Consider the following 27,250-nt stretch of genomic DNA (forward strand, 5'->3'; position numbering starts at 1 on the left):
AGATAAGATGTTGTTTAATTACTACACCAGAATAAAGAGACTTATTTTATAGAAGTCTATTCCTATTTCACGAGTGAAATGGGACCTAAAGTGTCGGATATAGATCGGTTGATAGACAACACTAGGGAGCAAGGATACCACTTTCCTGTGAACAACAAATTCGACATTACTCGAGCCTTCCAAAGTTGAGGCATCCAGAACTTTAAATGTTGGACCTCCATCTACTGTGGTGACGGCGGCAGTACATATACAAATGACGATAATGAATGAGTGGTCTCTGTGATTATAGGAACATTGCGCACTACATTAGAAGTAGATGTCCTTGAGAAGTAAGATACATTAGCTGATTATTTTGTTCTTCTTCTGTTAAAAGAAAAAAGGGATAAGTAAATAAGTTTAAGATAATCATAGAACACATAACATGGATATAAGAGCACTTTACCAATTATAGGAGGAGAGAACTATCCAATACAATTCTTGGGTTATTTATACCAAAGATTTAACTTGGTATTACCTTTGTGAGCCAGGGTCATTTTCAATAAAAGGAACTTTATATAAATTGATGATACGACGTCATCACATGCATTTTTATTATGATAGTTATAGCATGAACACAAAAAATCAAGGAGTTGATTAGATATCCTCACCATCGGCTTATCATAAATGTTCATTCTTTAATAATAATAATAATAATAATAATAATAATAACATACACAAACAAGCTGCCAAAATTCAATAAAAAGAAGGATCTTTCTCATTTCGCTTTCAGTTTCATCAGTCCAGTGTTTCAACAAAAACCAGCGAAGACCCAGCAGTATTATAAGTTCAAATATGGCGCGCTTTCCAGAATCGAACAGAGCATTCATCAGCTCAAGAAGATAAATGGCACAAAATTTACCAGCCATATTTATTCATTACGTTTTCTAGAAAATGATCCAAAAATGAACAGCTGATACGAGATTTATAAATAAACAAATAACTTATTATGGACAACGCACAGGAGAAAAATCATGTGCTACAGATTTATTTTCACTCTCCAGACTCTTCATTGCCTATATGCATGAATAGCATGCTCGCTGAGACTATGTAAATGTGCAAATAATACATGGCTCACAGACAAAGAAGCTCAGCTTTGTCCCTTGACACAAATGAACAAGAATTCTCGCATTCTTACCCAGTAAAAGGAGAAGGATTATTCTGGCAGCAGAAGCAAGTCCAAATGCCACAGATACGAATGAGATCGCATACAATACAATGGTATCTAGTCTTCCTCTTCATAAAGCAATACAAAAGAAAATGGCGCAAACTTGTACCCATCACCCTCATAAAACTTGTTCTGGAACTCCACCCAGTGAAGCCTCAAGGCATGTAAGAATGCACTTAAAGTTTCCATCACAAGCAAGACACCGATAGTGGCAGAGATGAACACGATTAAGCCAATGATGAGAATGAAGATATTATTGTACCTGATGAAATACCAGTTATTCACTCCACAAAAGAAGAAAAGGATACTAGATGGAAGAATAATAACTGTAAGAAATGAATCAAATAAAGGAAACTCACCCCCAAGCAAGGAGGAGAACTTTCTCGTAAAAAACACTGGACAACTCCGAATGGGCAAGACTGCAGGCAGCATATCAGATATGTTGTTAATTACTGTTGGTGTAAAATCATAGAGGAAAGTAGTTATAAGATAACAATCCGGAGTAAAAGGAACATGAAGTCCATATGGATATACTAAACTAAGCTGCTGCTTTCATATGCAGGTAGCAGATAGTCTACTTTACGTTCTTCCTCTAGTACAGCCTAGCGACTTCAATCTTGCACAGTAAGGCAGTGAATTTTTCCTAATGACATAGAAGATATTGATAAAAGGGACTTCTCAAGAATAATTTGATCACTTTGATACCTGAGAGCCCATAATCGAAGATATGACGCAGTATTTGAGACAGCTCCAAGGACAAACTCAATTGTATGTATCAGTTGGTGCACAAAAACTTCACTAAATTCAAATTCCTCATGCTCATGAGAATTGTGGTCGTGGTCCACCTCAAGTGATTCTTCTGTGCTCTGAAGCATGGTGTATGATTGGCCTTGATGCCTCTGATTTAACAATCATAAAGATTAATCAGCACGATTTAAGAAGCCAGTCACTTAAGAACAAAAAGGCAATCTGAACAAATAATTACCTCCTGATGTTGCTTCTTCAAAAGCAACGGCTTCGGAATTAACATCCAGGGCACAGAAATAAGAGCCAGAAGAAGTAGCACAAGCTAACCACATGATGATAAGCATGTTAGTGTAAAAATGAACAGAACAATCTAATAGAGATTCATATAAAATTATAACAAACCTGCAGTGTTTTCTGTCCAGGAAATAGCTGGTTCTCACCAAGATCATCTGTTGGACTGAGGAACATATATATCATTACATGGTATAAATCTGCTTTTGATCCAGTGCACCATTTTACAATGATGAGTAGTGACAGATAACCGAATAGACTGTTCAAGAAGATCAACTGAGGAACAAACTGATACCTGTGACAGAACAGCTGAAGCTATTAACTATATACTTATACGTTCATTACTGAATAGAAACTTATATTTAAGTTAAGAAAGAAAGGTTAAGTGAAAACAAACTAGCATACTAAATGATGCCCTCATTTAAGATGAGCATTCAAGATGATTAAACAAAAATATTACACTGTCAAGTTCTAATGATCATATGATCCATACAGACAGATTTATTTACCCTTTCATAATAGCTTTAGGTGTCTAGGTAATAATAATGCATCCAGAGTTCTATTCAAGTCTGGACTGAAAGGAAATGAGCAGATTGTGTCATTGACAATTTCAAATTGTTCTCTCAGCAACTAGTAGAAGCACATAAGAAACAATACAAAAATAGCAGACTATAAGTCATAATACTGAGCTTAACATCATGGCAAATTTATAGAAAATAAATAAGTACAGCAAGTACAGAGACTATGTTCATGTTGTGGGGGCAAGAAAATTGGAAAAACCAAAACTTGTTAAATATATATCAATTGGAACCAAACATTTTTCACAATAGCTAGCAAAATTGGATAGATTAGATGTTATCCATATCCCCAAAATATGTCATCCTCCGAGACGAACAATGTAAGGAGAAAGATATCAGATATGCAGTGAGCACTAAATTGAGCAGTGAATCATCAGTATGAAAACTAAAAATGGAAATTAGATTAATGCAATTACCAAATATTAATGCTATTCCTGAAGAATGTTGCATTAAAATAACTCAATAGAATGCCCAGATTCATTTGAGCTACCCCAATGAGGATAGACATCTTCATCTTCAATGAGTTGAGAAATGGCAGCTCACTACGGCTACCATGCCACTCAGGATCCACGCCAAACGGGTAAGTATTCCTCACCTTAATCAAACCTGCTGTAGTAGCATCCCTATAAGAAAGATGAAGGAAGAAAAAGAAAAAAAGGCATAAGCTACAAAATAATCAGAAAAAAAAATAACTTTCAAAATGGACTTGCCCTTACCTGCAAGAAGGATCACGACAGCCGTAGGCTGATTTACCGAAAAGCTCAAATGGGACAGAGAAGAACTCATTGTAGATTAATCCAGTATAAATTGAAAAAAGTCCCATCATCATGATCACATAGCGCCCACCAAACATCATTTCCATGATGTCTCCAAGCTTCTGTGAATCCCAAACAAAATTAAAATAATCATTAAATTATTATAGGAGCCATATAAACTAGTAATGAATAATCTTTAGGGAAAGGAAAAAATTTTAATGAGCTTGGAATTTTTCAAGAAACCATAGCCATAGAGGTCATCAATCAAGACTTCAAGAAAAAGACACAACTATCATGATGATCAATGCAGTAGTTTAAAAGGCAGCAAAAGCGACAGCCTTGACGAGGCCACGCAACGGTCGCCCCAAAAACTAGAAATGTGCGCAACTGCCATGGTGGGTTGCCTTAGCAAAGAAAAGCGCTTAGCGGACCAGGCAGCCGGCTGTGCGGTTGGCAGTTCGGCCACCCTTGGCATTGAAGCAGGTCAAGTATGCTATTGGGTTTGAGAACTAATTTATATATATATAAGCAAAATAAATTTTACCCTCATATACTTATACCCAAAATTACTTTACCCCATTATATTTCAAAAAAACTCAAATCAATCTTTATACTTATGACTAAACTTGAACCATCAATTTTTTTTGTCAAAGTTAATGAAGCACGTTCAAATGACCAAATGCCCCCGTCGTGTTAATTAGACAAAATAGATAGATATTTTTTTGACTTTTTTACCACATATTTGTCTTGTTTCTAGATGTGATATAATTATTGAACTTCATAAAAAAGTCAAATTTAATAAAATTTATTATATAGTTAGCACAATCTAGAAAATAAAAGAAGAAAATATAAGTATTCTTTAAAGAGAAAAAAATGCGTATATAAGAGGAAAAGAGTATATAACCAAATGATTCATCTTCTACACTATCAAGCCCTAGAATCTTCTCCCTCCCTCTCTCGTTCGGCCTGTCCCGAGCTACCATTGTCAACAGTAACGAACAACACAAGGCAGCAATGGATGATGGTAGGTTTCTCTCTTTCACTTTCGCTCACACTATGACTCTCACTATCTTCTCACCTCTACCAACAGCCACCCCATTGGTGGGCACTGCCTCCCATATCCCACTCACTCTCATTGCCTTGATTAGAGATTTAATTGTCTAAGAGGCTATGAGCTATTGTTTGCTCATTGCCTTGATCATTGGGTTGGTAAATTGGATTAGGTGCACTATCAAAAAAATTTGTAGTGCACTATTAAAACTTTATATAGTCTACGAAACACGGATACCGGATACGGAGATATGGAGATATGCATATGGGGATACGACATGGATACGCCAATAAATAAATAACTAATATATTTTCAATATGTTATCAACCAATATAACATATGGTAAAAAATAATTATCTCAAGAAATGATAAGATAAAAGGAAAGAAAGCTAGCTTAATATCTACAAGCCTAAAACTTCAGAATAATATTATAACTAAAATTGATATGAAACTCAAAATGTTAGTAAAACATTGAAACATAATTCAACTATTAATCTACAATCAATTTTGATCTTTAAATAGCTTCCAAGTTATGTTTAGTTCATTATTAAATAAACTAAGGTTCCAAGTATCGAAACAGAAATCGAGATCGGCCATCTAAAAAGAAATACATATCGGTCGTATCCGCAATATTGACAATATCGGTTTCCACATCAACCTGTATTTTTAAATAATTTTCTAAAACAGATAAAATTCGAAAATTTTTAGAAAAAATAACAATGAGATATAAATATAAAATTTTCTTATATAAAAATAAAAAATAAATAAAATTTTCTTAATCTCTATCTCTCCCCCTTTCTACCGCTCACACTTTGACTCCCTCTCACACAAATAAAAAAAATTGTCTTCTCTCCCACTAATTTTCTCTTATCAAACTCTCTCTACTAACTCTCTCTCTTATCAAACTTTCCCACAACCCCTCTCTCTCTAACTAACTCTCTTCTTAACTCACTCTCCCTTAAAAGAAACTCTCCCTCACCCTCACCGACTACCACCTCTCCCTTACTGGCATACTTTTTTATTTTTTTTTACCTTTTCTCCATGTCTCTCTCTTCACCTTCTCTTCCCCTTTCTTCTTCCCTCTCTCTTACTATCGCAACCCACAAACTCTCTTTTCCTCTCTCTCTCTCTTGCTCCATCTCTTTCTCTCTTTTTCCCTCTCTTCACCCTCCCTCTCTCTCTTACCCATACTCATCTCAAGCAAGATTAGACCCAAAACAGATTGGGTATCCATTTCAGCTAATCCTGTTCGAGATCAGTCGAAACTAGGATCCATGAAATAAACAGAGCCTTAAATATCATAAACGAATGGATAATCGTCTATACATATAAAGTATATGTTTTCTATCATCTTTTAACACAAAAAAAAATAATTGGATAATCAAGAAACATATCGTGGCCTTATCCCGCCGTATCGGTGCCATATCGGAATATTAAAATTATTTCTTTTAATTTGGACACTCCTCCAACAGTATGTAATACGTATCGAGCTGTATTAGAATTTGGTACAGAAAGACAAACAAAGTATTCATGCTTCATATTATATTTTAGTATATATTATATATCATATATAACTATTTTTAAATTTTTACAATATTAAAAATACAAGACTGTTTTGCGGCCGCATACTGCCTGGGTTCTATGCAGCGAGGTGACGGCCTGAAAACTGCAATCGCCTTTCAAACATTTGATCAACAATACGCTAACAAAGAAACAAACTGTCGCATCTTAAAACAAAAAGTCTAATAATCTTCAAATAAATTCCTTTCTCCATGAGATTAGGAGACCAACTAACTTCACATTTTAAAAACAAAAGGTCTAATAATCTTCAAATAAATTCCTTTCTCCATGAGATTAGGAGACCAACTAACTAAATTATGCTTAGATTGAACTAAACAAACAAAGCATGATCATCCATCCTAGGATTGAAAGCTTGATCAGAGATAGGCTCTATTAAGCTCAAACCAATTATACATTTATACCCCTAATCAGCGCCAATTAAATCCTTGATAAATCCAAAGTTACTCTCCTTAGTAAGCCTATAACTAATCACCATGACAATTTTATATACCTTAAGACATAACTAACAGTTTCTTGCCCATTAGTTTTAACTTTTAACTTCTCATCTTGCAAAGACGATCTTAATCCCAAGTATGTGACAAGTAGAACAATGAGACAATGAGCAACTTATCTCAGGAGTATGTTCTAAGGCTATAGAATCAGGTATCCTGACATATAAAACAGAAAAGGATGAAGGTGTTTAAATGTCAATGAGATGGCAAAGCAAACAAAGGAGCTGGTTTTCATCACTAGGAGGGAGGTATAAGCTAACGAGTTTTGTCAATATTGGGTGGGTAGACTATGTGACCAAGTATATTTAACTGATAAAGGCATACGCAGTTCAAAGAAGTAAAGTTGCATGGAGACTATAACTGGCTAGTCTTGTTCTGCATCCATTTTTTGCCAAATCAAGTAGCCCCTAAATTTAGAAATACCATTTATGGTTAAATTTCCATTTCAAACCATGATTGCTGCCTATAAAAATTGCATGATGTACTTAATCATGGCCTAAGCTAGATTTCTTTTCCTGAAATCCCCTTGTAGAAGTGTTGTAATAGTTGACTCTGAATAGTTTGGGCTAACAGTTTGCTAACATTTCTGCAATCATGGTTTTTATAGACTATGTGACTGAGTAGATTTCACTGATAAAGGCATACGCAGTTTAAAGAAGTAAAGTTGCTTGGAGACAATAACTGGCTAGTCTTGTTCTGGGTCCATTTTTTGCCAATCAAGTAGGCCCTAAATTTAGAAATACCATTTATGGTTAAATTTCCATTTCACATAGTATCTTCTCATATAACTTTTATATTCATAATCATATTTTGCAGAAATATTAACAAACTGTTAGCCCAAACTATTCGGGTCAACTATTACCACACTTCTACAAGGGGATTTCAGGAAAAGAAATCCAGCTAAGTTAGGCCACGAATAAGTACATCATGCAATTTTTATAGGCACCAATCATGGTTTGAAATATTGAACGACACCAATATGTATCGTTATTAGCCATTACCAATCCGAAACAGGAGCCAAAATCACGTTTTCCCTTGGTTTTGGCTCGTGATCAGCTGACATGTATTGGCCATATCAGCCCATTATCTGTTGTATCGGATCATAAGCCGGATTCGACCTGACTCCAACTTTTTCCACCATTTTAATTTTCACCCTCTTTATTCTATCCATTCTTCTCCTTCTTTAGCGATTCACGGTAGATTCAACCAATCAAGGCAGATCCTGCATCGAAGTTTGATATTGTTCTTAGTATTTTCACTCTTCATATTATGTTACTAGTTGCTACTATCTTACGCAAGTAATTTACATATTTTTTCCTACCATTTTTCCTAAATTTCTAGGATTTCCCTATGCTTTATATCAAAAAATGGTCTAAAATTGGAATGGCTGATACAACAGCAAAATCGGGCCATATAGCAGTTATAATTGGAACCAATATTTATCATTTTTCCTGGCAACCGATGTCGATATCAATATTTAGAGCCTTGGTGGCAATAGATTACATAGAGTTTGAACTATGTGCAAGATATGCATCTTAACATGTGACTTATTAGACAGTTATTTTGAACACAACTCAAGTCAAAACCAAGCAAGTGGGTTAGTTTCTCATATCAAGTCCGGGAAAGAAATTCAAACCTAACAGCATAGTTTATTGCATATGAATAAAAGTTTCCTACCAAATAATTTTTCCGCTTCAAGGAAAAGATATAAGCAAAAATTTGATCATTCAACAATGCAGATTATGTAATATGATAAATTACAGATTAGTGCTGTGAAAATAATCAAGTCGGCTTGAGCTTGGCTTATTTTAAACTTGATTAAAGCCTAAACCAAATTTAATTTAATTCAAGCTTGAATAGAATCAAAATTTGGCTTGAATTGATTAAGGCTTGAAATTAATTATTGATTAACTCGTTTAGGCTTAAACTCGAAATTTCAAAATTAAAATAACTTCAATTCAAATTTGATCACAAATATATGCTTGAAATTATTTTTAATTAAAGCTTAAACAGAACTAGGCTTGATCAAACTCGGCTCAATTACACCCCTAGCACAGATAGCCATGAATGCCAGTTGCATCCTCTTAAAGAAGTCCACTTTTCACTGTGGTAGCAAGAATTGAGGAATTAGAAGCAAAGACTTTCTCCCATTTATGGTGGAAGAAAGTAAAGGGAAATAGGGCACCCTGCATTTTAGGCAATAATAGAAAAAGGCAAGGATCGGAACATGAAGGTCTAAACTGCAGTGTGTAAATGATAACAAATGTGAAGTGCAAATTGCTATTTATAAATTTTCCTAAACTAAATTGTCTATATGTTTGGGAAAAACAATAGAAAAAGAATTGTAGTTTTTCAATTTTTCAAATTATATGTTTGCACATTATATAGGGAATAGAATCATCCGACTTTGAATAAGCACTCATGCATATCACACTATCACAGATAGAAGTTACAAACAATATTTAAGGGATACAACTGAAGCTGCAAGGCATATGAAATCAACTAAATTTGAATTGCAAGTGCCAGGCAAAAGGTCTACATAAGTGTCTTCTGAGTCCTTCGTAGCTGAATTTATATGTATAATTGACATTTAAAGAACAAGGAATTGAACAATCGAAGTATTCACAAGTCAAAAGAATAATGAAAGAACTTAAAAGAGCTGACCTGCGAAGAAAGTTTCTTTTCCCGGAATATGAGATACAATGTTGCCAATAATAAGCACAAGCCATGGCCCCAATCTCCAAACATAATAGCAAATAGAAATGGAAACGTAACAATGGTGTATACACCAGGATTTGCTTCCTGATACTTAGCAACCCTGCAGTTTTCATAGAAGTAGCTATCACTATAAATCCTTCATATGGGCAGCATTCCAGATAGAATATTTTTATCATATCAAAAAGTCAGAATTGCTTATATATCAGCAGCTACTAGTTATATTGGAGGATCAGTGTGTACATTTATAACACAAACTTGCTTCAAGATCCTCCTCATGACACAAATTGAAAAGAAAAATGTTGATGCTCCAAAGTAGCATATCTAAGTAATGGCAGATTGGCAGATGAGCAGAAGCACAAAGAATGACATAGAATATACCACTATGTATCAAGATAATTCAAAACCTATCAGAGTCTAAAAGCAAACTAATGAAAATAATATCACAAAGAACAAAACTATCTTTAGCCAAGGACAATTTAAAGAAAGGATAAAGTAGGGGAAAAAGACCGCAGATTCATGGCATCATTTCAAAATCTGGTGCTCAAGTAAGGTTTTAAACAGGTGAACAATGATCCACCTAATGCCAAGATGTTAAAAAGGTGCCAAAGCTAGAATCGATGTTTACATCTTGTAAGGCAGGTTGGTGCCTACGTAAAAAGGTTCTAGGAAATATAGAAAATCACAAAATAAGAGAATAACAAATTTCATAATGTCCCAATATTTAAGTGACATATAAGTGTTCTACTACTATAAGAAAAAAACACAGGTAAATCTAGTTAAGCCAAATAAGTCTTCAACGCAAGTTCAATTAAATTATGCAAGTTTTTAAAGCAAATCGTAATTTGAGTAGTACCAGTCTTTAAAGCTATTCCTAATATAACTCATTATACCCGACCTCTATATATAGAGGGATTGAACTCCTTAATTTATTCATCCAAGAATTAAAATATTATTTTAGCCTTAAGTTTATCTTAAAAGTAAGAGTAAGATAATCTAAGTAGAAGTATATTAATCTCTTTCTCTATTGTACTCCATCTTTTCCTCCATCACCACCACCATCATCCCTCGTGCAATCAAAATCCACCATCTTCCATCTACTCCATCAACCATCATTCATCCTAACCAAAACCTAAACTCCTTTGTTACGGATCAACTATAATTGGTCCGTAACAATTTGCTATCAGAGACATCGTTATCCTTAGACAAGATGACAATCACACATGGGACGACGACAAGATTGGTCGGGGAGACTTCCACAGCTAGTGATCCTCTAATTGTAACCGGTGCGGTAACAAAGACCATTAACTTATCAGAACCGTTGACTCCACCTCCGCTGACTACCCAACCAGATGTGTTGCAGACCTTGCGGTCACTACAAGCGTCCAAGTCAGAGGTAGTGTTAGCTATTCGTGAACTCCGTGACAAACGGACACCACAAGCACAAACAAAGAGGCATGCGAGAGAACCATGGCCAATAGCGAAGGCCGTGTCTCTCGAACCGGTCAAAGAGGTGGGCACCCTAGGTTTTGGGGCAGACCCATCCTTTAGACATGCACACCAATGAAAGACCCCATCAAGAATAAGTGCACGAGATGGAATTCGACGCACTGAAACTCCACCCCATCCAATTGCTAGGGCTTGGTCTGACTAGACAGTGACAAGAGCTTGGCCCAAACCACCTGCACCTTATGCTTGGACCGAGCCACCCGCAGCCAAGGTTTGGCTCAAAATAGAGCAAGGTAGACCCTGGCATAAATAGCTTGCGTCAAGACTAGAGCTTGAGCAACCCGCGGCCAAAGATTAGCCCAAGCCACTTGCGGTTAGGGCAAGCAATGATCCAAACCAATAGGTCATGAAGCCGATGCCACAATGAGGCCCCCCTCTGTGTGGTAGAAAGGGCCCATGCGGAGAACAAGGACATGCAATCCACAGAGACTGGCCGTTTAGAGGGGATCAAGTCTGGACCATACAACTCTCAAGTTCCCCCATGTTCACAAGAGGTGATCTATAGACTGGCTCTATCGAGCAGATCAATTTTTTGCCTACCAAGGGACTCTAGACCACCAGAAGGCCCTAATAGCCTCGTTCCACTTGGAAGATTTCACGATCAGATGGTTTCAGGCGGCACCCTGGACTCAACCGTTTTCATCTTGGGACGAGTTTGCATCGGCCCTATAACTAAGCTAACTCAACAAACCACGGTCCGAGCTTATCAAGAAGAGTTTGAAAGGATTTGCAACCGCATATCAGATTAGTCAAACTCAAGCCTCCGCGGCACCTTCATCAGCAAACTCAAGTCCGACATACAAGCGGAGGTCAAGGCAACGCGGCCTAAGACATTGTTGAAAGCCTTTTCTATAGCTGCCATGATGGAGGAGAAGTTCAAGGAGCTCAGAAGAAGCTCCAAGACCCCATGGACCCCCGCGGATTGGAGAGGATCCCGACTAACTGCATCAAGCGTTGCTAATTTCAGCCCTCCTTCTCAACCACAAGGAGGGAAACCCCTACCACCTAGGGCTCCTCTCACCGATGTTGGAGGGCAGCGGAGGAGCTTCTCTCGACGGCTCACCCCAGCACAAATTGAGGAAAGAAGGGTCAAGGTTTTGTGTGCTTCTAAAGATGAGAAGTAAACTCTGAGCTACAAATGCGAAAAACAACCTGTGACGATCAAGTTCCTCAGAGGAGACGAGAAGAAGGGGAAAATTGAGTCGTAGGGCAATGAAGAGGTGGTCGCGAACATAGAGGCCGCAGACCAAGAAGACGTGGTGCATACTAAGTTGAGCCTACATGCCTATTCAGACGCTACAAGTAGAGGGTTCAATAGAGAAGCACCAAGTCAAGATAATAATCGACTTGAGCAGCACGCACAATTTTATGGATGAGAAGGTGCGGCAAATTGGGTTGCAGGTGACTCCAACCATCAATTCGATGTAGCCATTGCAAACGACACAATCTTGCGGACTAATAGCAAGTGCAATGTAGTTTAGGTGCAGATCCAAGGTGAGGCATTCCGATTAGACCTACATCTGCTGGCGCTCAAAGGGGTCGACTTGGTCCTAGAAGTTCAATGGCTTCAGGGCTTAGGTCCAATCGTAGTTGATTTCAGCATGATGCAAATAGACTTTGAGAACGATGGGATACCAATTTGACTCGAAGGGTCATGATCGAACCCTAGGGCCAGCCTTCAAGCCCTAATCGACTTACCACAAGCTAACTACTGCAACTTGTTGATGCGACTGGCCTCAACCACAAAGGAACCGAACCCAAATAACACAATAGCCGCTGATTTGAACTCACTTCTCCAAGAGTTTGGTCAAGTCTTTGAAAAGTCGTATGGACTACCGTGCATCCGAGACCACGATCATTGGATCGAGATCACACTAGGAGCGAGAATAGCAAACATGAGGCCCTATCACCATACGCATGCCCAAAAGGATGATATCGCACGGCTAATGCGAGAAATGTTAGACCAAAACATCATCCAACTGAACCATAGCGCCTACTCTTCACTGGTGCTACAAGTGCGAATTAACAACTTATGGCGATTTTGCATGGATTACCAAGCACTAAACGCCATCACCATCAGGAACCAATATCCGATAATGATTATTGAGGAGTTATTGGATGAGTTAGCCGCCACCATCTTCACCAAGCTAGATTTGCGATCCGGCCACCACTAGATTAGAGTTCAGGCGGTCGACGTCCACAAGATATCTTTTCAAACCCATGACAGATACTACGAGTTTCTTATAATGCACTTTGGCCTTACCAATGGCCCAGCAACTTTTCAAGGGCTAATAAATGATGTATTTCTCCCACTCCGTCAATAGTATGTTTTGGTGTTTTTTGATAACATCCTTGCTTACAGCCGATCAAAGGAGGAGCACCTACACCACTTACGGACGATCATGGAGATACCACAGGCGCATGCGTAGAAAGTGAAGAAGAGCACGTGCCTTTTAGGGCAGCCATAAGTTGAGTACCTGGGACACTTTAACTCTTGCGCAAGTGTGGAGGCCGATCCCGCAAAAATGGCCAGCATGGCATGCTGGCCACGACCGAGGACACCCAACGAACTTTGCAGCTTCTTGGCCTCACCAGCTACTACTGACGCTTCATCTAGGGATACAGAAAGATTGCGGCCCCATCGACCACCCTACTCTGCAAAGCCAAGTTCGAGTGGAATGACAAGGCGAAGCAAGCATATCAAGAACTCAAACAAGCCATGACCAAGGCATCCTTGTTAGCCCTACCAAATTTCACCAATACCTTTGTGATCGAGTGTGACATATCTGGGTCAAGGATCGACATGATTTTGATGCAGGAAAGGTGACGCCTATCCTACATGAGCAAAGCCCTCTTAGATCAATCGTGCCCATTCTCAACATACACGCATGCAATTACCAAGTGACGCCCATACCTGATCGAAAGACGATTCATAGTGTACCGATTGAAAGAGCTACCCTACTTACTCGGGCAAAGGATCTACATCACGACACAACAAAGGTGGCTCTCCAAGTTATTCGGATATGACTATGACTAGGTTTACAAAAAGGGTTCAAAGAATGATTGATACACTCGCGTCAATTCCATGCGACCAAGCTAGCCCTGTCGGTTCCAAACCTTCTCGTGTTGGACGACATCAGGGAGGCCATCTTGAGAGACTCGAGTTTAGTGAAACTTACGACTTAAGTGGCTCAAGACTCGTCAAGTCAGATCGAGTACAGCACAAGAGACGAACTCATGCTCAAAGGGGACTAGATCCTGATCTTGACTGATACAGACCTGCGAAACACTTTGATTAGCCACTTCTATGACTCACCCCTCACGGGCCATGAAGGCATCTTTCGAACCCACAAGCAACTAAGGCTCAATTGCTCCTGGACCGATATGAAGAAAGGCGTGCGCAACTACAACCACACATGTGAAGTCCGCCAACGAGCCAAAATAGATTCGACTTAACTAGCTGGCCTTCTCCAAACCCTTCCTGTGCCCGAATTGGGAAGACATTCGATGGACTTTATTGAAAGCATACCAACCATCCAAGAGCAAACTATTATCATGGTAGTGGTTGACCACCTCTCCAAATACGCACATTTCTCAGTCCCCCGCCACACCTACAACCCACGGAAGTCACGAAGATCTTCGTCCACGACATGGCTAAACTTCATCGATACCATGATCTATGGTATCCCGATATTCAGTAGTCAGTATTGGCAAAAATTCTTTCGAATGAGCTTAGCATACTATCCACAGACAGACAGACAAAGAGATGTCTTGAACCGGTGTTCAGAGCAGTACCTACGATGCTATGTTGGAGAGCAACCAAGACAATGGCTCTAGTTCTTACCATTGGCAGATTAGGCCTATAACACTGCCCACCACTCGGCCACAGGCACCACACCGTTTGAGGCAGTCTACAAGAGGTTGCCTCCTACCTTGGTCTCCTAAGCACCGACCCTACAAACGAAGCGCACGGAGGCCAAGGAAACCCTAGTGGATTGGGATGCTTAGATCCAAGGGATGAGGGCCAACTTGGTGGCTGCACAGAACCGGATGAAGCAATTCTACAACCAGCAACACCTGGATCGGACATTCGCGGTAGGAGATTTTAGACTTTAATTCAACCTATTATGAACCAAAAGCTGGAAAATAGATACTTTGGATCATACCAAGTGATTGAATGGGTAGGCGAGGTAGCCTATCGACTTGATTTTTAGATGACTCACGAGTTCACCTAGTATTACATGTTTCAGCTTTGTGAGCCCAAATTTCAATAGAGAAAACTGTTGCGGCCAAACATACCCGACCTACACATTACCAAGAGCCACCACTTTGACTTCTACCCAAGAGAAGGATTCGAATAGATGAGAAATTGATCACACAAATACAAGTGGAGTGGTCCAATAAACTGACGGGAGATTTGACTTGAGAGTTCGAGTTCAAGTTGATACAGTGCTTCCCAGACTTCTCACCTCAAGGACAAGGTGGTCAAAAACATGGTGGAGTAATGTGGTCCAGGTCTGATCGATTGATTCACAAGGGCATTGGGCTCGATAGATCGAATCTATTTATCTTTTAATTAATCTATGATATAAGCTTTTAAGGCAAGTCTAGTTAAGTCATATAATCCATTAAGACAATTCCAAATAAGTAATGATAGCCCTTAAGGCAAGTCTAGTTATGTCCTATAACCCATTAAGCAAGTCTAAATAAATCATGAAATTTCTTAAGGTAAGTCTAGTTAAGCCAAGTAAGTATTTAAGATAAGTCCAATTAAGTTATATAAGTCTTTAAAGCAATTCTAATTCGAGTTGTATTAGTCTTTAAGGCGAGTCATAATATGGCTCATTGTATCTAACCTATATAGATAAAGAGGTTGGACTCCTTTGTTTATTCATCCAAGTATTAAGAAATTATTTTAGTCTTAAGCTTATCTTAAAATTAAGAGTAAGATAATCTAACAGTAAAAGTACATTAACCTTTCTCTACTGTAATCTATCTTCTTCCTACGCCTTCACCACCACCATCCCTCCTACAATCAAAACTCACCACATTCCATCCACTCCATCAACAATCATTCACCCTAACCAAAGCCTGAACTCCTTTGTTGTGGATCGACTACAATCGATCTGTAACACGAAGTCCAATCGAGCCGGATGAAACAAAGAACAAGAGGACATCAAAGATTAAAACAAAAAAGTTGATAATTTAGCATAGCACACTCAAAAGGAAAAGTAACATCTTCTATCCTATGGCACATCAAAGTTTAACCTAAAAAATCAAATTAAATACATCATTCTAAAGGTTTGCTTCTCATGCCTCAACAAATATTGGCCTTGGCTAAAGAAAACATAATGAAATAAGTACTAAATCCAAAGGACATAATTACTGCAAGAAAGAGCAGAATTTCCACTGAATATGTTTCATTTGCTCAAACATATCAATGGCAATTCATCCATGATTTATTTCAATGCACTTATTGGATTCATAAGAGGCACTCAATGCCTGTATTTAATGCTGACATGCTTAAAAATAGAAGACAACTTACTGTTTCCTCAATTTTTTTTTTTCTGAATTAACCAGATATCCATCTCAAATTTTAACTTGTGCCACATTCATGAAGTTATTCCTGGACCCACACTAACCATCAGAAGTAGACATAACAACTAATACCAATAAATGGAACACAATTTCAGGCCATAAGTATTTATAGCTTTCATGTTTACTATGGTTAGGAACCATAAATCCAATACTTACTTATAGGTAAACATAAATCACAATCTGTTCTCTCACTAAGAATTTTCTGCATTCTAAAGTGCTATTACAGCACTAAGGCAGACATTCTAGCCTTTTCCAACAGAATGACATTTAAAATATCTAGTCATCTTTTCCTAACCACCTGAAGTTGACACAACAGTGTCTGTGGTTTCACTTTGAAACCTGGGAATCTAATCACTTTATTCTAACGACAATGGTCTTATCAGATCAAAGAAACATAGGTTGAGTAAATGTTTCCTTGAGCTATGATTCTTCAATACCCCAGAATTATTAAAATCTTTTCACAGAAAACAGCCTCGTGTCAATAATAGTATAATACTATTGATTCTGTAATACTATCTAAACAAGATCAGCAATTTCAGATGTTTGCTTGGAAATGTGCAGGAACTAACCCATATGCATCGACAATTTCCTGAAAAGCGGAAGTGAATTTATTTGTCCGGAAATATGTAGGAGGAGATTCTTTCGTGTAAAGAACCTGAAATATTGAGCCAACTTGGGAGTTACTGGCATAGGTAGCCCGCTGCAATGCATCTTGAATCTGCAGAAGTGCACATAGAGAGATACTAATGAGCCCATACAAAAATAACATGAACATGAAGATCTGTGGCAAAATAACACCGCAGAAAAGGATTACAAGGGCATAGAGGTACCTGGCCTGTTGCAAAAATAGGGCTCCAGCCCTCGGCAACTAAGCATTTCTTTGTCACATCAAGGCTCAGCATGTTTAAAGTGTGATAAACAGACTTCTCTCTCCTTGCCTAAAATAATTTACGTTTAGATACAAATGGAACTAAAGAACTATGCAAGATGCCTATCACTAAATATTAGTGCCAAATGATTCGGGTTTCAAACTAGCAATATGAAAAATTGAACCACAAGCCAAGTCACATGAAATAAGAAAGAGGGCAAATATAGGGGTATTTAACTATTTTTATGTACAAGAAAAAGAATAAATATGTAATTAACTTACCAAGTGATTCCATTGCTCAAACTGATGGGCAATATTTTTGAGTATGTTGTCACGATAAAGCAATCCAACATCAATTGTAGACTTCAGCTCTGAGATCTTTCCTGAGGCCTGAACATTTAACAGACCCACAAGTCCATTAGTTCATATTACAATAATATCAGCAAACAACAATAAGAAACATAGAGAAGACTACCACTGTGTCTGAATGCCTGATCACTAAATAATACATAAAAACGCATTTCTTCACCAATTTAAGAGATAACACATAAAAGAGATACCATATTACCATACTAGAAAGATGGCAAAGGAGAACCCTAGTATTCCAAAAGAAAGAAGCACTATAGCAGAACTATATGCAAGGAGTAAATAGGTTCAGCTAAGAAGTTTCAACTAGAGGATTGAGAAGAGTCAAGTTCAATAGTCATCAATAAATGCCGTAGAGGGTGTTCCAATGCACAAAGCACCTGTTAATGCAGGTCTAGAAACAAAATTGCAGCAGAAATGCAAGTGAAATATTGTAATCATGAAGGAAATATTGGTGTTATGACTCGATCTTAGCTATTCGATCAAGCTCAAGTGCAGGAAAGCAGTCTGTGCAATCGAAAGAAAATATTTATAAATTTTTTTCCGTAGCCAGAAAATTACAACACCAGATGGGTTCGTACCGTATCTTCCTAATCTACAATTTTTATATTTACACCCTTCACAAATTCAGACTATAGCTATGACGAAAATAGACAGGGTTATGGTGGAGAGAAGATGACGGGTGGTGGTGATAAAGACGGTGATGGAGTAGGCGTGAGTTATAGGTATGGTTTGCACGAGGTGGTGTTGGGTGAAGGAAGAGAGAGGAGGTGGTCGGTATCCCAAAAAGGATGGAGGGTTCGACAGTCGAAGGAGGCTAAAGATCACTAGCGTCGAGGTGGCATGTGGTTAGGGTTGGAGCGAAGACATAGAAGTTTCAAATTAAAGGGGAGAAAATAGGTTAACTCAATAATTCATTTCATAATTCCATAATGAGGCTTCCACATATTTAGAAGCTAGCCTATCCACCAAATAATTAAAGAAACTAGGCCTAATACAAACTTTCTCGCCGGGTGCGTTCGAATGGGGTCGAGCATGTGCGAACAGGCTATTTACGTTCTATGTATATGCGAACGTATATAAGCGCGACTTTCCTGCGTTCGAACGAGCAAATCACATTCTCTGTATTTGCGAACGTATATAGACTTTCGAACAGAACGCTCGAATGCGACATCCCCACTTTCGAACGCGACAACCAGAATTCTTATTCTTCAAGAAAATTAAAAAACTATAACCTACTAAGACTTGACTAAATTACATAAATATAATAATTAAGAATTAGACTCGATCCATCAATCCCAATATCTTTCGATATGATCCGATCTGGTCCAAATTACGTCAACTGGAAAGTCACTGCTATGCACTCCTAATTCAGGAAACCTACTGATAATATATGCTTACATTGTTGGTTGTTATAGTATCATTACACATTAACTTTATAGCTACAATACTCTTAACCAAGTTTGACTGAAAAGCTTTGTACTTATCACTGACACTAGGAATGCTACATTTCAGAGGAAGAAGTGTAAGAAATACAAAGCCATCTCGCATATATTCTCCCACCTCAATAGGTTAATATATAATAAGCACCAGGGTTTATCCAGGTGACTTAATATCCTCATCTCATTGATCACCATGACAATCTAAGTATGCTTGGCAACATTGTAAACCCAACAGATGAATAAGACATCAATCTCCACCTCTATTGCTACAAGGAGTAGACTTCACATTTGAAAGGTGTTAGAAAACCATAATCTTAGCTGAAAATTTTTATCTCCAAGCCAAAAATAGTCAAAAGAAGAAAACCCACTCTATGACCACAGTTCACTTTGCTAAACAAGATGAGTCAAAACATCATTTTGCAACAAAAACTTGAAATCTCGATGACTGCATTCCCTCATTAGGTCATTTACACTAGGTAGTGTAATCTCAGTTATACATACAGAGATAAGAGATTACATCACATAGAGTTGAAGATGCTCCCTTTACCCCTTAAATTTTAAGAGACTGTGTACTATGCCACAGAATGATGCACATCAGTAAGTGTTCACCATCAGGCTGCCTAAAGCCCTAACAATTTAAAGCATTGTCATATGATGCCCAAATGTATCAAAAAGAAATTCACTAGTTGTAGATATTATCAAGTATGTCTCACAAATTCTAAAAGCACCATAATTAAAATATTGTATTAGACGCCAAACAATCGGATCTGAGCAGATCCGATTTGCAGCATTGATACATAGTATACATAAGTAAATACCCTGCAGGCCTTTGAAAAGAACGGAAGAAATAAAAATGAGATAAAGATCAACAACAAAGCATGTGAAAACTTAAAGAGAGTTACTACAGATAATCATTTGACTTGGACCACAAAGTAATGCTATTCAACCATAAGTTCTGTGTAAGTTTAGAAAAATCTGAAGCTTATTCATCAACACTACAAATCATCAGACAAGTGTTTGAAGGGAGGAAGGTCAAATTGCAAGTAAGTGCAAGCACAAACCTCCTCAATCATCTGGATCTGTTTTCCAACATCTTCTGTGAATGGATAACGATTTGCTCCAAAAGCTTCGCAGATCTTTAAAATCTTGGTCTTTGTTCTTTCCCCCGAATAGAAGACAACAAAAACATTTTTGGCAACCTAGAATGTTAAAGCCAAAGGAATGGGCATCACGAAATATGATGAAATGTAAAGCAACTTCAGATTTACCACCTATCCTTAAAATTGCAAGAACGATAAAATAAATTTGAAACATCAACTGAAAAAACAATGTAACAAAGGCGAACATCAAGTTAAGGCCACTAAGCCAGACAGGTTATGCAGGATTGAGAGGTATATTTTTATAGGTTTCAGCTAGCATTTATTCTTTATGTCCAGTTCCACACAAGCGCCACAGATGCACAAACAAATACAAGATGCTTAAATCTGGCAATTCCATTGATTGGGTCAAAGAGTAATACTAATCCTAGAACACTAAAAATTAATTATTTAGGAGAAAGATTGGAACACTACATATCTAGTTCATGACTTTATAAGGACAACCACCTTTTCTCCTGAGACGGGGTCTGTGACTGGGTCATCAATTGGTACTTGTCTAAGGAATATGTTGCCCCTGGTAGCACGAAATAGAATCCGTTCAAAAGCCAATGACTTATCTTTCGGCACAAGGCCACTAACAAAGCCAAGCTTTACTTGCTTTGATGGATCCATTAGCATTTCCTGAAAACAAAAACAAAACAAAAAATAAATTTAGATGAAAATAAAATTTAAATAAATAAGGACTACATGTTGTCCCCTATATTACCTGCTCTGGCAACAAAGGGCTCTCAAGAGAACCATCACCAGTTTGCTGTGCTTCTAGTTCTCTTTGTTGAGCTGTAGCACTACTTTGAGCTGAGTAGAAAAACTCACCAGCCTGAAAACCAAAGCAGGTCAGGGTCAGAAGTCAGAACAATATACAGATGAGAACTATGAGTAAGATTTTTCATTTCTACAAGCATCCTACTATTAGAAACAGGCTTTCTCTTCTAGTGGTCGGCTGTGCTCATTTTTTGTAATAGTTGTGTCAGAGAGCATCGAGGAGATGATGAATGACATGAGCAAGTAAATAGAAAGAATAGTTGACTTTAGGTACTTCTTATTCTTTAATTTAAATAAGATGAAATATTCTTACTTTGATTCCATTCTGCTAGTTACTCTGGTTAGATTTAACCCAAGGTGTTTTTAGTGATTAAATAGATGATAGAGGGATCATGTCAAACAGATTGAAAAGGTAGTATGTAAGGTGTAAAAAGTAGAAACCCAATTGGTGTAAAAAAATCACTAACTATGATGAAGTTTAGACATGGTAAAATGAGATTCCCTTTATTCCAATTTCTTGATTAATGATTAGTTATGCATATACAAGCTTTATTGAAAAAAGTAATTTAAATTCCAATTGAAGACAAACTATTATTATCACAACAGAAGTTGCTTAGTAATAGAAGCAATTTGACATTTACTTGCAAAGCTAAAGAGATTACAAGCACTAGAACATTTGCTCACATAAGCACACCATTATGCTCAAACTATAACATATAATAAAATTAGCATTTACTAAAGATACTCCAATATATGGTTTATTTGCTTTAAGATAATGCATACCTTTTGTAGAACAAGCATATATTCCAATAGCTCGTTATAAGTACGTTGCAGCTTTTCACTATTTGCATTAACTTCAATTAGCTCAGCTTCTAGGTCTCCAAGTTTTATCTGGCGTACACATAAAGGTTAGAATGAGGACTATTAATTTATACACTCTGCCTATTTATTCAGTAACTGGCATACCTCTAAGTCATCGAGATCAATATGAGCTGGTGTCGTAGGCATTGGAGAAGGTGAAATACCTGCCTTTGTCATTTGTTCTCGGAAAAACCTTAGCTTGCGAGCCATCTCGCCACATCTTTTGATCTGCAAACAATTTTGATTAACATTGCAAATGTTACTATCAACTTTTAATTAAATAACCACTCATTGTGAGTCAGACTGTAGGATAAATCACCCAAAGACTACTGTTTAGCCAATGAGAAAAAGAGATGATATGATTGCCATTCCACCAATAGAAAATCCATGATATCTTGTATTGCATGACCAATATGTACCTGAATCAGAAGCCATGACCTTTACCTAACAGGTCAGTGAGGATGTAAAACCACAATAAATGATGTTCTTGGACCAATTCCCCTATTGAGAGATCAGCTCCATGGCGAATAGACTCAAACCAATGACCACTTGAGTGCAAGAGGTAAGCTTTCTCATCACACTAAGCCCTCAACTAGTCAATTGAGATGGGTAGAATTTAATTTTTTATTACGGTCTTGTTCCTTCTAAACAGAAGGCATATGAAAGATGGCACATGTTTTTTTTTCAGTGTTTTGGTAAACCTATTTATACTACGGTATAACATGAGATCAACAAATTAATTTAAAAATCTTGTTACAAACAGCTGGTTCTAACTTCAATCAGATTTAGTGGTATGGCGCTTATAACTGGATGTATAACCAAAGTCCAGATAGATGCATAAAGTTAGTTGTTGGTGTTCAAGCATGACAACTGATAAAAATGTTGAGGTAAACAATAATAGATGGGATTTGATGATCAAATGTAGCTTGTGTGTTGAGAGATCTTTACTTAATTCAAACTTTCAAATGATTAAAGATGTTCGTTGAGCATAAAATTACATTGTAACACAATTGTAAAAGTTTAGATGATATAACAAAGCATTTAAATTTTACAACTAAGAAACTATGTTTGCTCCCTATCAAGGATGGCCATGCCGCGGCACTTGCCGACCGTGCCAAGAGAAAAATGGCTCTGCCATCGGCCTAAAGGGGGAGAAAGAGAAGGAAAGAGGAGAGAGACTTGTCGTGCTGCCTTCGCCGTCGCTGCTTTCAGCTTTGCCCTCGGTTCACTTCCCCATGCCCTAGTCATGAGGAATAGATCAGGAGGAAGAAGATGACCCATAATGGGTTGAATAAAAACTTTAGTTAGCAGCTCTAACTTAAGGTAGGCGGGAGGGGACGAGAGCGGCGTCAAGCACCGGCAACAACAGCACGACAAGTCTCCCTCTCCTCTCTTATTCTCTTTTTTCTCTCCCTCTAGGCCGATGATGGAGCTATTTTGCGGGGTGCCATGTGGCACACCTCGTGCCATATGTTAGTACTACGTCGACACGGCCATCGTTGTTCCCTATTGGTAATCCTATTGAAATACATCGCAACAGAATAGGTTGACAAGACAACATCAAAGAATAAGCAGAAATTATAGCAATAACTTAGAAAATTATGCCAATGCTTGAGAGATATCGGATATACCTGATTAGCATATGTTCGTTGGAAGGGACTTTTATCTGCATTAAGCTGAAAGAAATGATATGTTAATACTGATAAAAATTTCAATCTGCACCAAGAAAAAGATTAAAACAAAAAGCATAAAAAAAAAATCTCTCTTGTCAATCTTTCACCCAATTCTGCTACAGTTCAAGTACAAACCAACCCATGACCCCAAATATAGGCTACAAATATAAAAATAAGACACTCTCCCTAAAATGTCACATCATGAATGATTCATCAAATCTAAAGAGTTAAAACTTAGATAAAGGCCTTATAACTAATGTAAAATAGTTTGCTCATCAATGAAATTGGAAAAAGGTAAAGCTTGAGAGCTTGACCTTACCAATTCAGCATATACCTAAGACTAACTATGGATTTTGTATTATTGTCACCAATAAATTCCTGCTACATCAGAGCTTCACAATAACTTTAAAAAAAGAAAATACTAATAAGTCCATGTCCGTCTCTATGTTTCCAACTGTATGCAGAAAATGCTTCTCGGTAAAGCAAAGAGCCAAAGACCATGTCAACTTCATTGTCATAGATGCCATGATTTCAGAATAAACATTTCCATATTGCAGCCTTTGCACTAAGAGACAAGAAATGATAACATAAGCCTCATGAGTTAGTCTGGATTTTAGACCCTTCTGGGCAATATTCTTTTTGGATCATTGTTGACTAAAATTAAGATTTTCATCCTGGGGCTCTGTCAAAAGTCCATAGCTTGGCTATATTTTCCAAGTTTAAGGTGAAAGTTCGAACAAGTGATCAATCAGATAATGAGCAAGTAGCTAAAGAAAATAAGTACATGAACAATAACCAGTGAGAGTAACTGGCAGTATCATCATGGAAACTGTTGATAAACAGTAGTTCATTTTCTCGAGTCAGCAATATATCATACTTGCTAGTCATGCAGTTAACATCATCTAATGGGTACTTGCCAGCCAGCTTTAATTTCTCAAATTCAAACTACGAAGCCCAATAAGAAAATCGCTAAGGAACTATTCAGTAATATGCCTTTTCCTCGCCAAAAGGAAAAAAAAAAACCTTTGAGAAGGAATTGCAAAAATATGCACAAATAGAATTTTAATGAACAGACAAGATCAGTCAATCCCAGCAATTGAGATAAACTATATATACAATACAAGACAACCTAGTATTGCAAGAATGGGAAAATTTCCTGATGTAATTAAACATTCATAGGTCATAGGTCAAAAGAGAACTCCATGCCAGTATACACATTGGAGGTTGCATCCATAATTCATCAAAGTTGCATACTAAAGTAACTATATTGACACTAATCACATAAAATTCACAAACTTAAGAGTTTAATCAATCACAACAATCAAGCTAAAGAATATGCATCATAAGGCAAATCATTTTTTACCACAAAAGAAGAAAAGTTCCCCAGTCATCTGGTAACGCCTCAACCACATGTAGTGAAACAAATTTCTGATAAGTCGGAGATCAAAAGAGAACTCAAAAAATAACATTGGAGGTTGCATACCATTTCAATCAAGGTTTAGGTAGCTTATTGATACAACATCGCAACCACTTTTATATACCTCCCAACACTATTGAGGTAGCAAGCAATGATAGGAATGTACTCAGATGAATAAAGTTCAAAGACAACATAAAACATGAATCAACATTGAGGTGTTTCATGGGATAGAGTATGAGACCAGATCTGGAAAGAAAAAGAAAAGCTTTGACCTATCTCATGCACAAGTTTTATGGAAGTTTGGTGCTTTAGAAACACAAGCTCATCTTGTCAAATTAAAACCCTCATAGCAGCAGCTGTTTAATTCCATGTGACCAACAGAGTTAAATTGGAGACCAATACATAAGAATATTATTGTCATGCCTCAAAAGTAAGAACAATCAAATAAGTATAATGGGCAGTGTACAAACCGAAGGAAAGAAATACAAATAACGGATGGATCCAACACAAAATCGCAAGTAAACATGCTCTTAAAGGAATTATCAAAAGCTGCAAAACATGGCGAAAATTCAAAGAAACTCAAAAGCCCAAATGAGATCACGAGCAACGTGACCCCTTTGTCAACTCCAAAATCCCATAACAGAAATACCCACATTTCTCCAATCAAGCAAAATGCTCGACATTTCCCAAACCCATCTATCCGTAAGTACAAGAAGCGTCTATCAATCCAATTTTTAACTCGTCACCCAAAATCCCATCTTTATGGGTCCCCTTGGCTCGCCCCTCATCCTACTCGTCGAGATCACCACAAATCAACCCCAATACGCCATAATCTCCACAAAATCCAAAACCCCTCTTTGTCTTACCTCATTTTTCACACAAAAACAGTAAGCAGATCAATCTTTAGATGAGGAAACAGAAAAAGGAAGAAGCAAACTGGTGTTCAAACATACGTCTTTGAATTGGAGGAGGCCGAGATCGCCGAGGTAGGACAGTGTGATGTGTGCCGACTCGATTGGGATAATGATCTGCACCAGCTGCATCGGCTCCGATCGCATCAGATCCATCGGAGGGCAACACCCGCCCCGAGGTGGATTCAAGACCTCGTAGTCCCCCATCTCTCTCCCCTTCTTCTCTCTCTCTCTCTCTCTCCTTCTTCTTGATCTCTTCCCAATTTAGGGCAAAAGGACGATAAGGAGATACGTTCTACTGGATCCCGTACACCTATCGGGTCGGACGGGATCGCTCGCCGCTTCTCCTTTCCCTCGGCTTCCCTACCCCCTTCTTCTTAACCAAAAAAAAGAGGGTTAGATTAGAAACACGACGACGACTCCTTTTCCGGGCAGAATTATTAAAAAAAAATCACGGAAAAATGCTACGCTCACAAAAAGTTTCACAAACTCTCTAGAATATTGGTGACGTGGCAAGGGGCCGTGGTTTGAGATCATGACACGTCATCCTATCTATGTGATTGCCTCCGTTCATTATCCCCGTATGGGTGGGGCCCACTTACGACGTGTGGATCTTATTTGAGTAGCGCAGTCGAAACGGTACGAGTACGCAGAAGTCTCCCAAGAACATTACCTTTTAGTGTTTCGCCACCATATATGAAACTATTTTTGTACCCCTAAGTATTGAGGAATCCTGCGCTGCACCGTTCCTGCGGATACGGCAGAGAACAGGGGCAAATTGGGCAAATCAGAAGAAGGCAAGAAAAACGAGGAAGTGGACGAGATCTAAGAGGGATAGGATGGGATCATGGGACGGATGATTTTATCGCTGGGGGAGGAGATCGCCTGCATACACGACTGGAGGAATTCTTCTTGCATCTAGAGTGGAGCGGTACATTTTGGACTTAATATTATATTAATAAAAAATTGTTTTTTAATACCAGATTTAAAGTATATATAAATTTAGGTTTCTCTCCATCCCTTTTCTTAAGTAATAAAAACACTCAGTCACCTTAGAACATCTCAGGGAAGGCCCGGTGCAAAAAGTTTCAGGCTTTGAAAAATCCCTTTGAGGCGATATCGAGACGGCTTTTACTTTCGCTTTGTCTCTATGGCCTAGGGAGAAGGCGCCTCCTCGAGGCCCTCTCCCACTTTCCTCTCTCTTCCCTTTTCTCTAGATGGTGACCCTCCTTGTTTGAGCCACATCCAAACTCCTAGTCCTACTCCTGAGAAG

General features: G+C 38.0%; 1 protein-coding gene across 1 annotated transcript; it reads right to left on the reverse strand.

The window, feature by feature from the left end:
• Positions 1-870: 870 nt before the first annotated feature.
• On the reverse strand, positions 871-26,380 carry LOC140760916 (V-type proton ATPase subunit a3-like). The gene is made up of 18 exons (XM_073098000.1): positions 26,020-26,380; positions 23,608-23,652; positions 22,082-22,204; positions 21,899-22,006; positions 21,060-21,170; positions 20,801-20,974; positions 20,258-20,395; positions 17,671-17,778; positions 17,351-17,458; positions 17,090-17,238; positions 9,363-9,516; positions 3,537-3,697; positions 3,237-3,443; positions 2,354-2,537; positions 2,190-2,273; positions 1,910-2,103; positions 1,564-1,623; positions 871-1,466 (listed from the first exon to the last, which is right to left on the reverse strand). The coding sequence occupies exons 1-18, from the start codon at positions 26,182-26,184 to the stop codon at positions 1,262-1,264; spliced, it is 2,478 nt and encodes an 825-aa protein (XP_072954101.1). The 5' UTR covers positions 26,185-26,380; the 3' UTR covers positions 871-1,261.
• Between the last annotated feature and the right edge of the window lie 870 nt (positions 26,381-27,250).

The sequence above is a fragment of the Typha angustifolia genome, chromosome 6 (assembly GCF_048772165.1).
Source record: "Typha angustifolia cultivar Huaian chromosome 6, ASM4877216v1, whole genome shotgun sequence".
NCBI lineage: Eukaryota > Viridiplantae > Streptophyta > Magnoliopsida > Poales > Typhaceae > Typha > Typha angustifolia.

Coding starts and splice junctions, on each gene's coding strand:
- LOC140760916 (XM_073098000.1), bottom strand. CDS start 26,184: ATGGGGGACTACGAGGTCTTGAATCCACCTCGGGGCGGGTGTTGCCCT. Junction 17,239..17,350: donor CTATTTTTGCAACAGGCCAG/GTACCTCTATGC, acceptor GCACTTCTGCAG/ATTCAAGATGCATTGCAGCG. Junction 1,467..1,563: donor GTTCTCCTCCTTGCTTGGGG/GTGAGTTTCCTT, acceptor GTATTTCATCAG/GTACAATAATATCTTCATTC.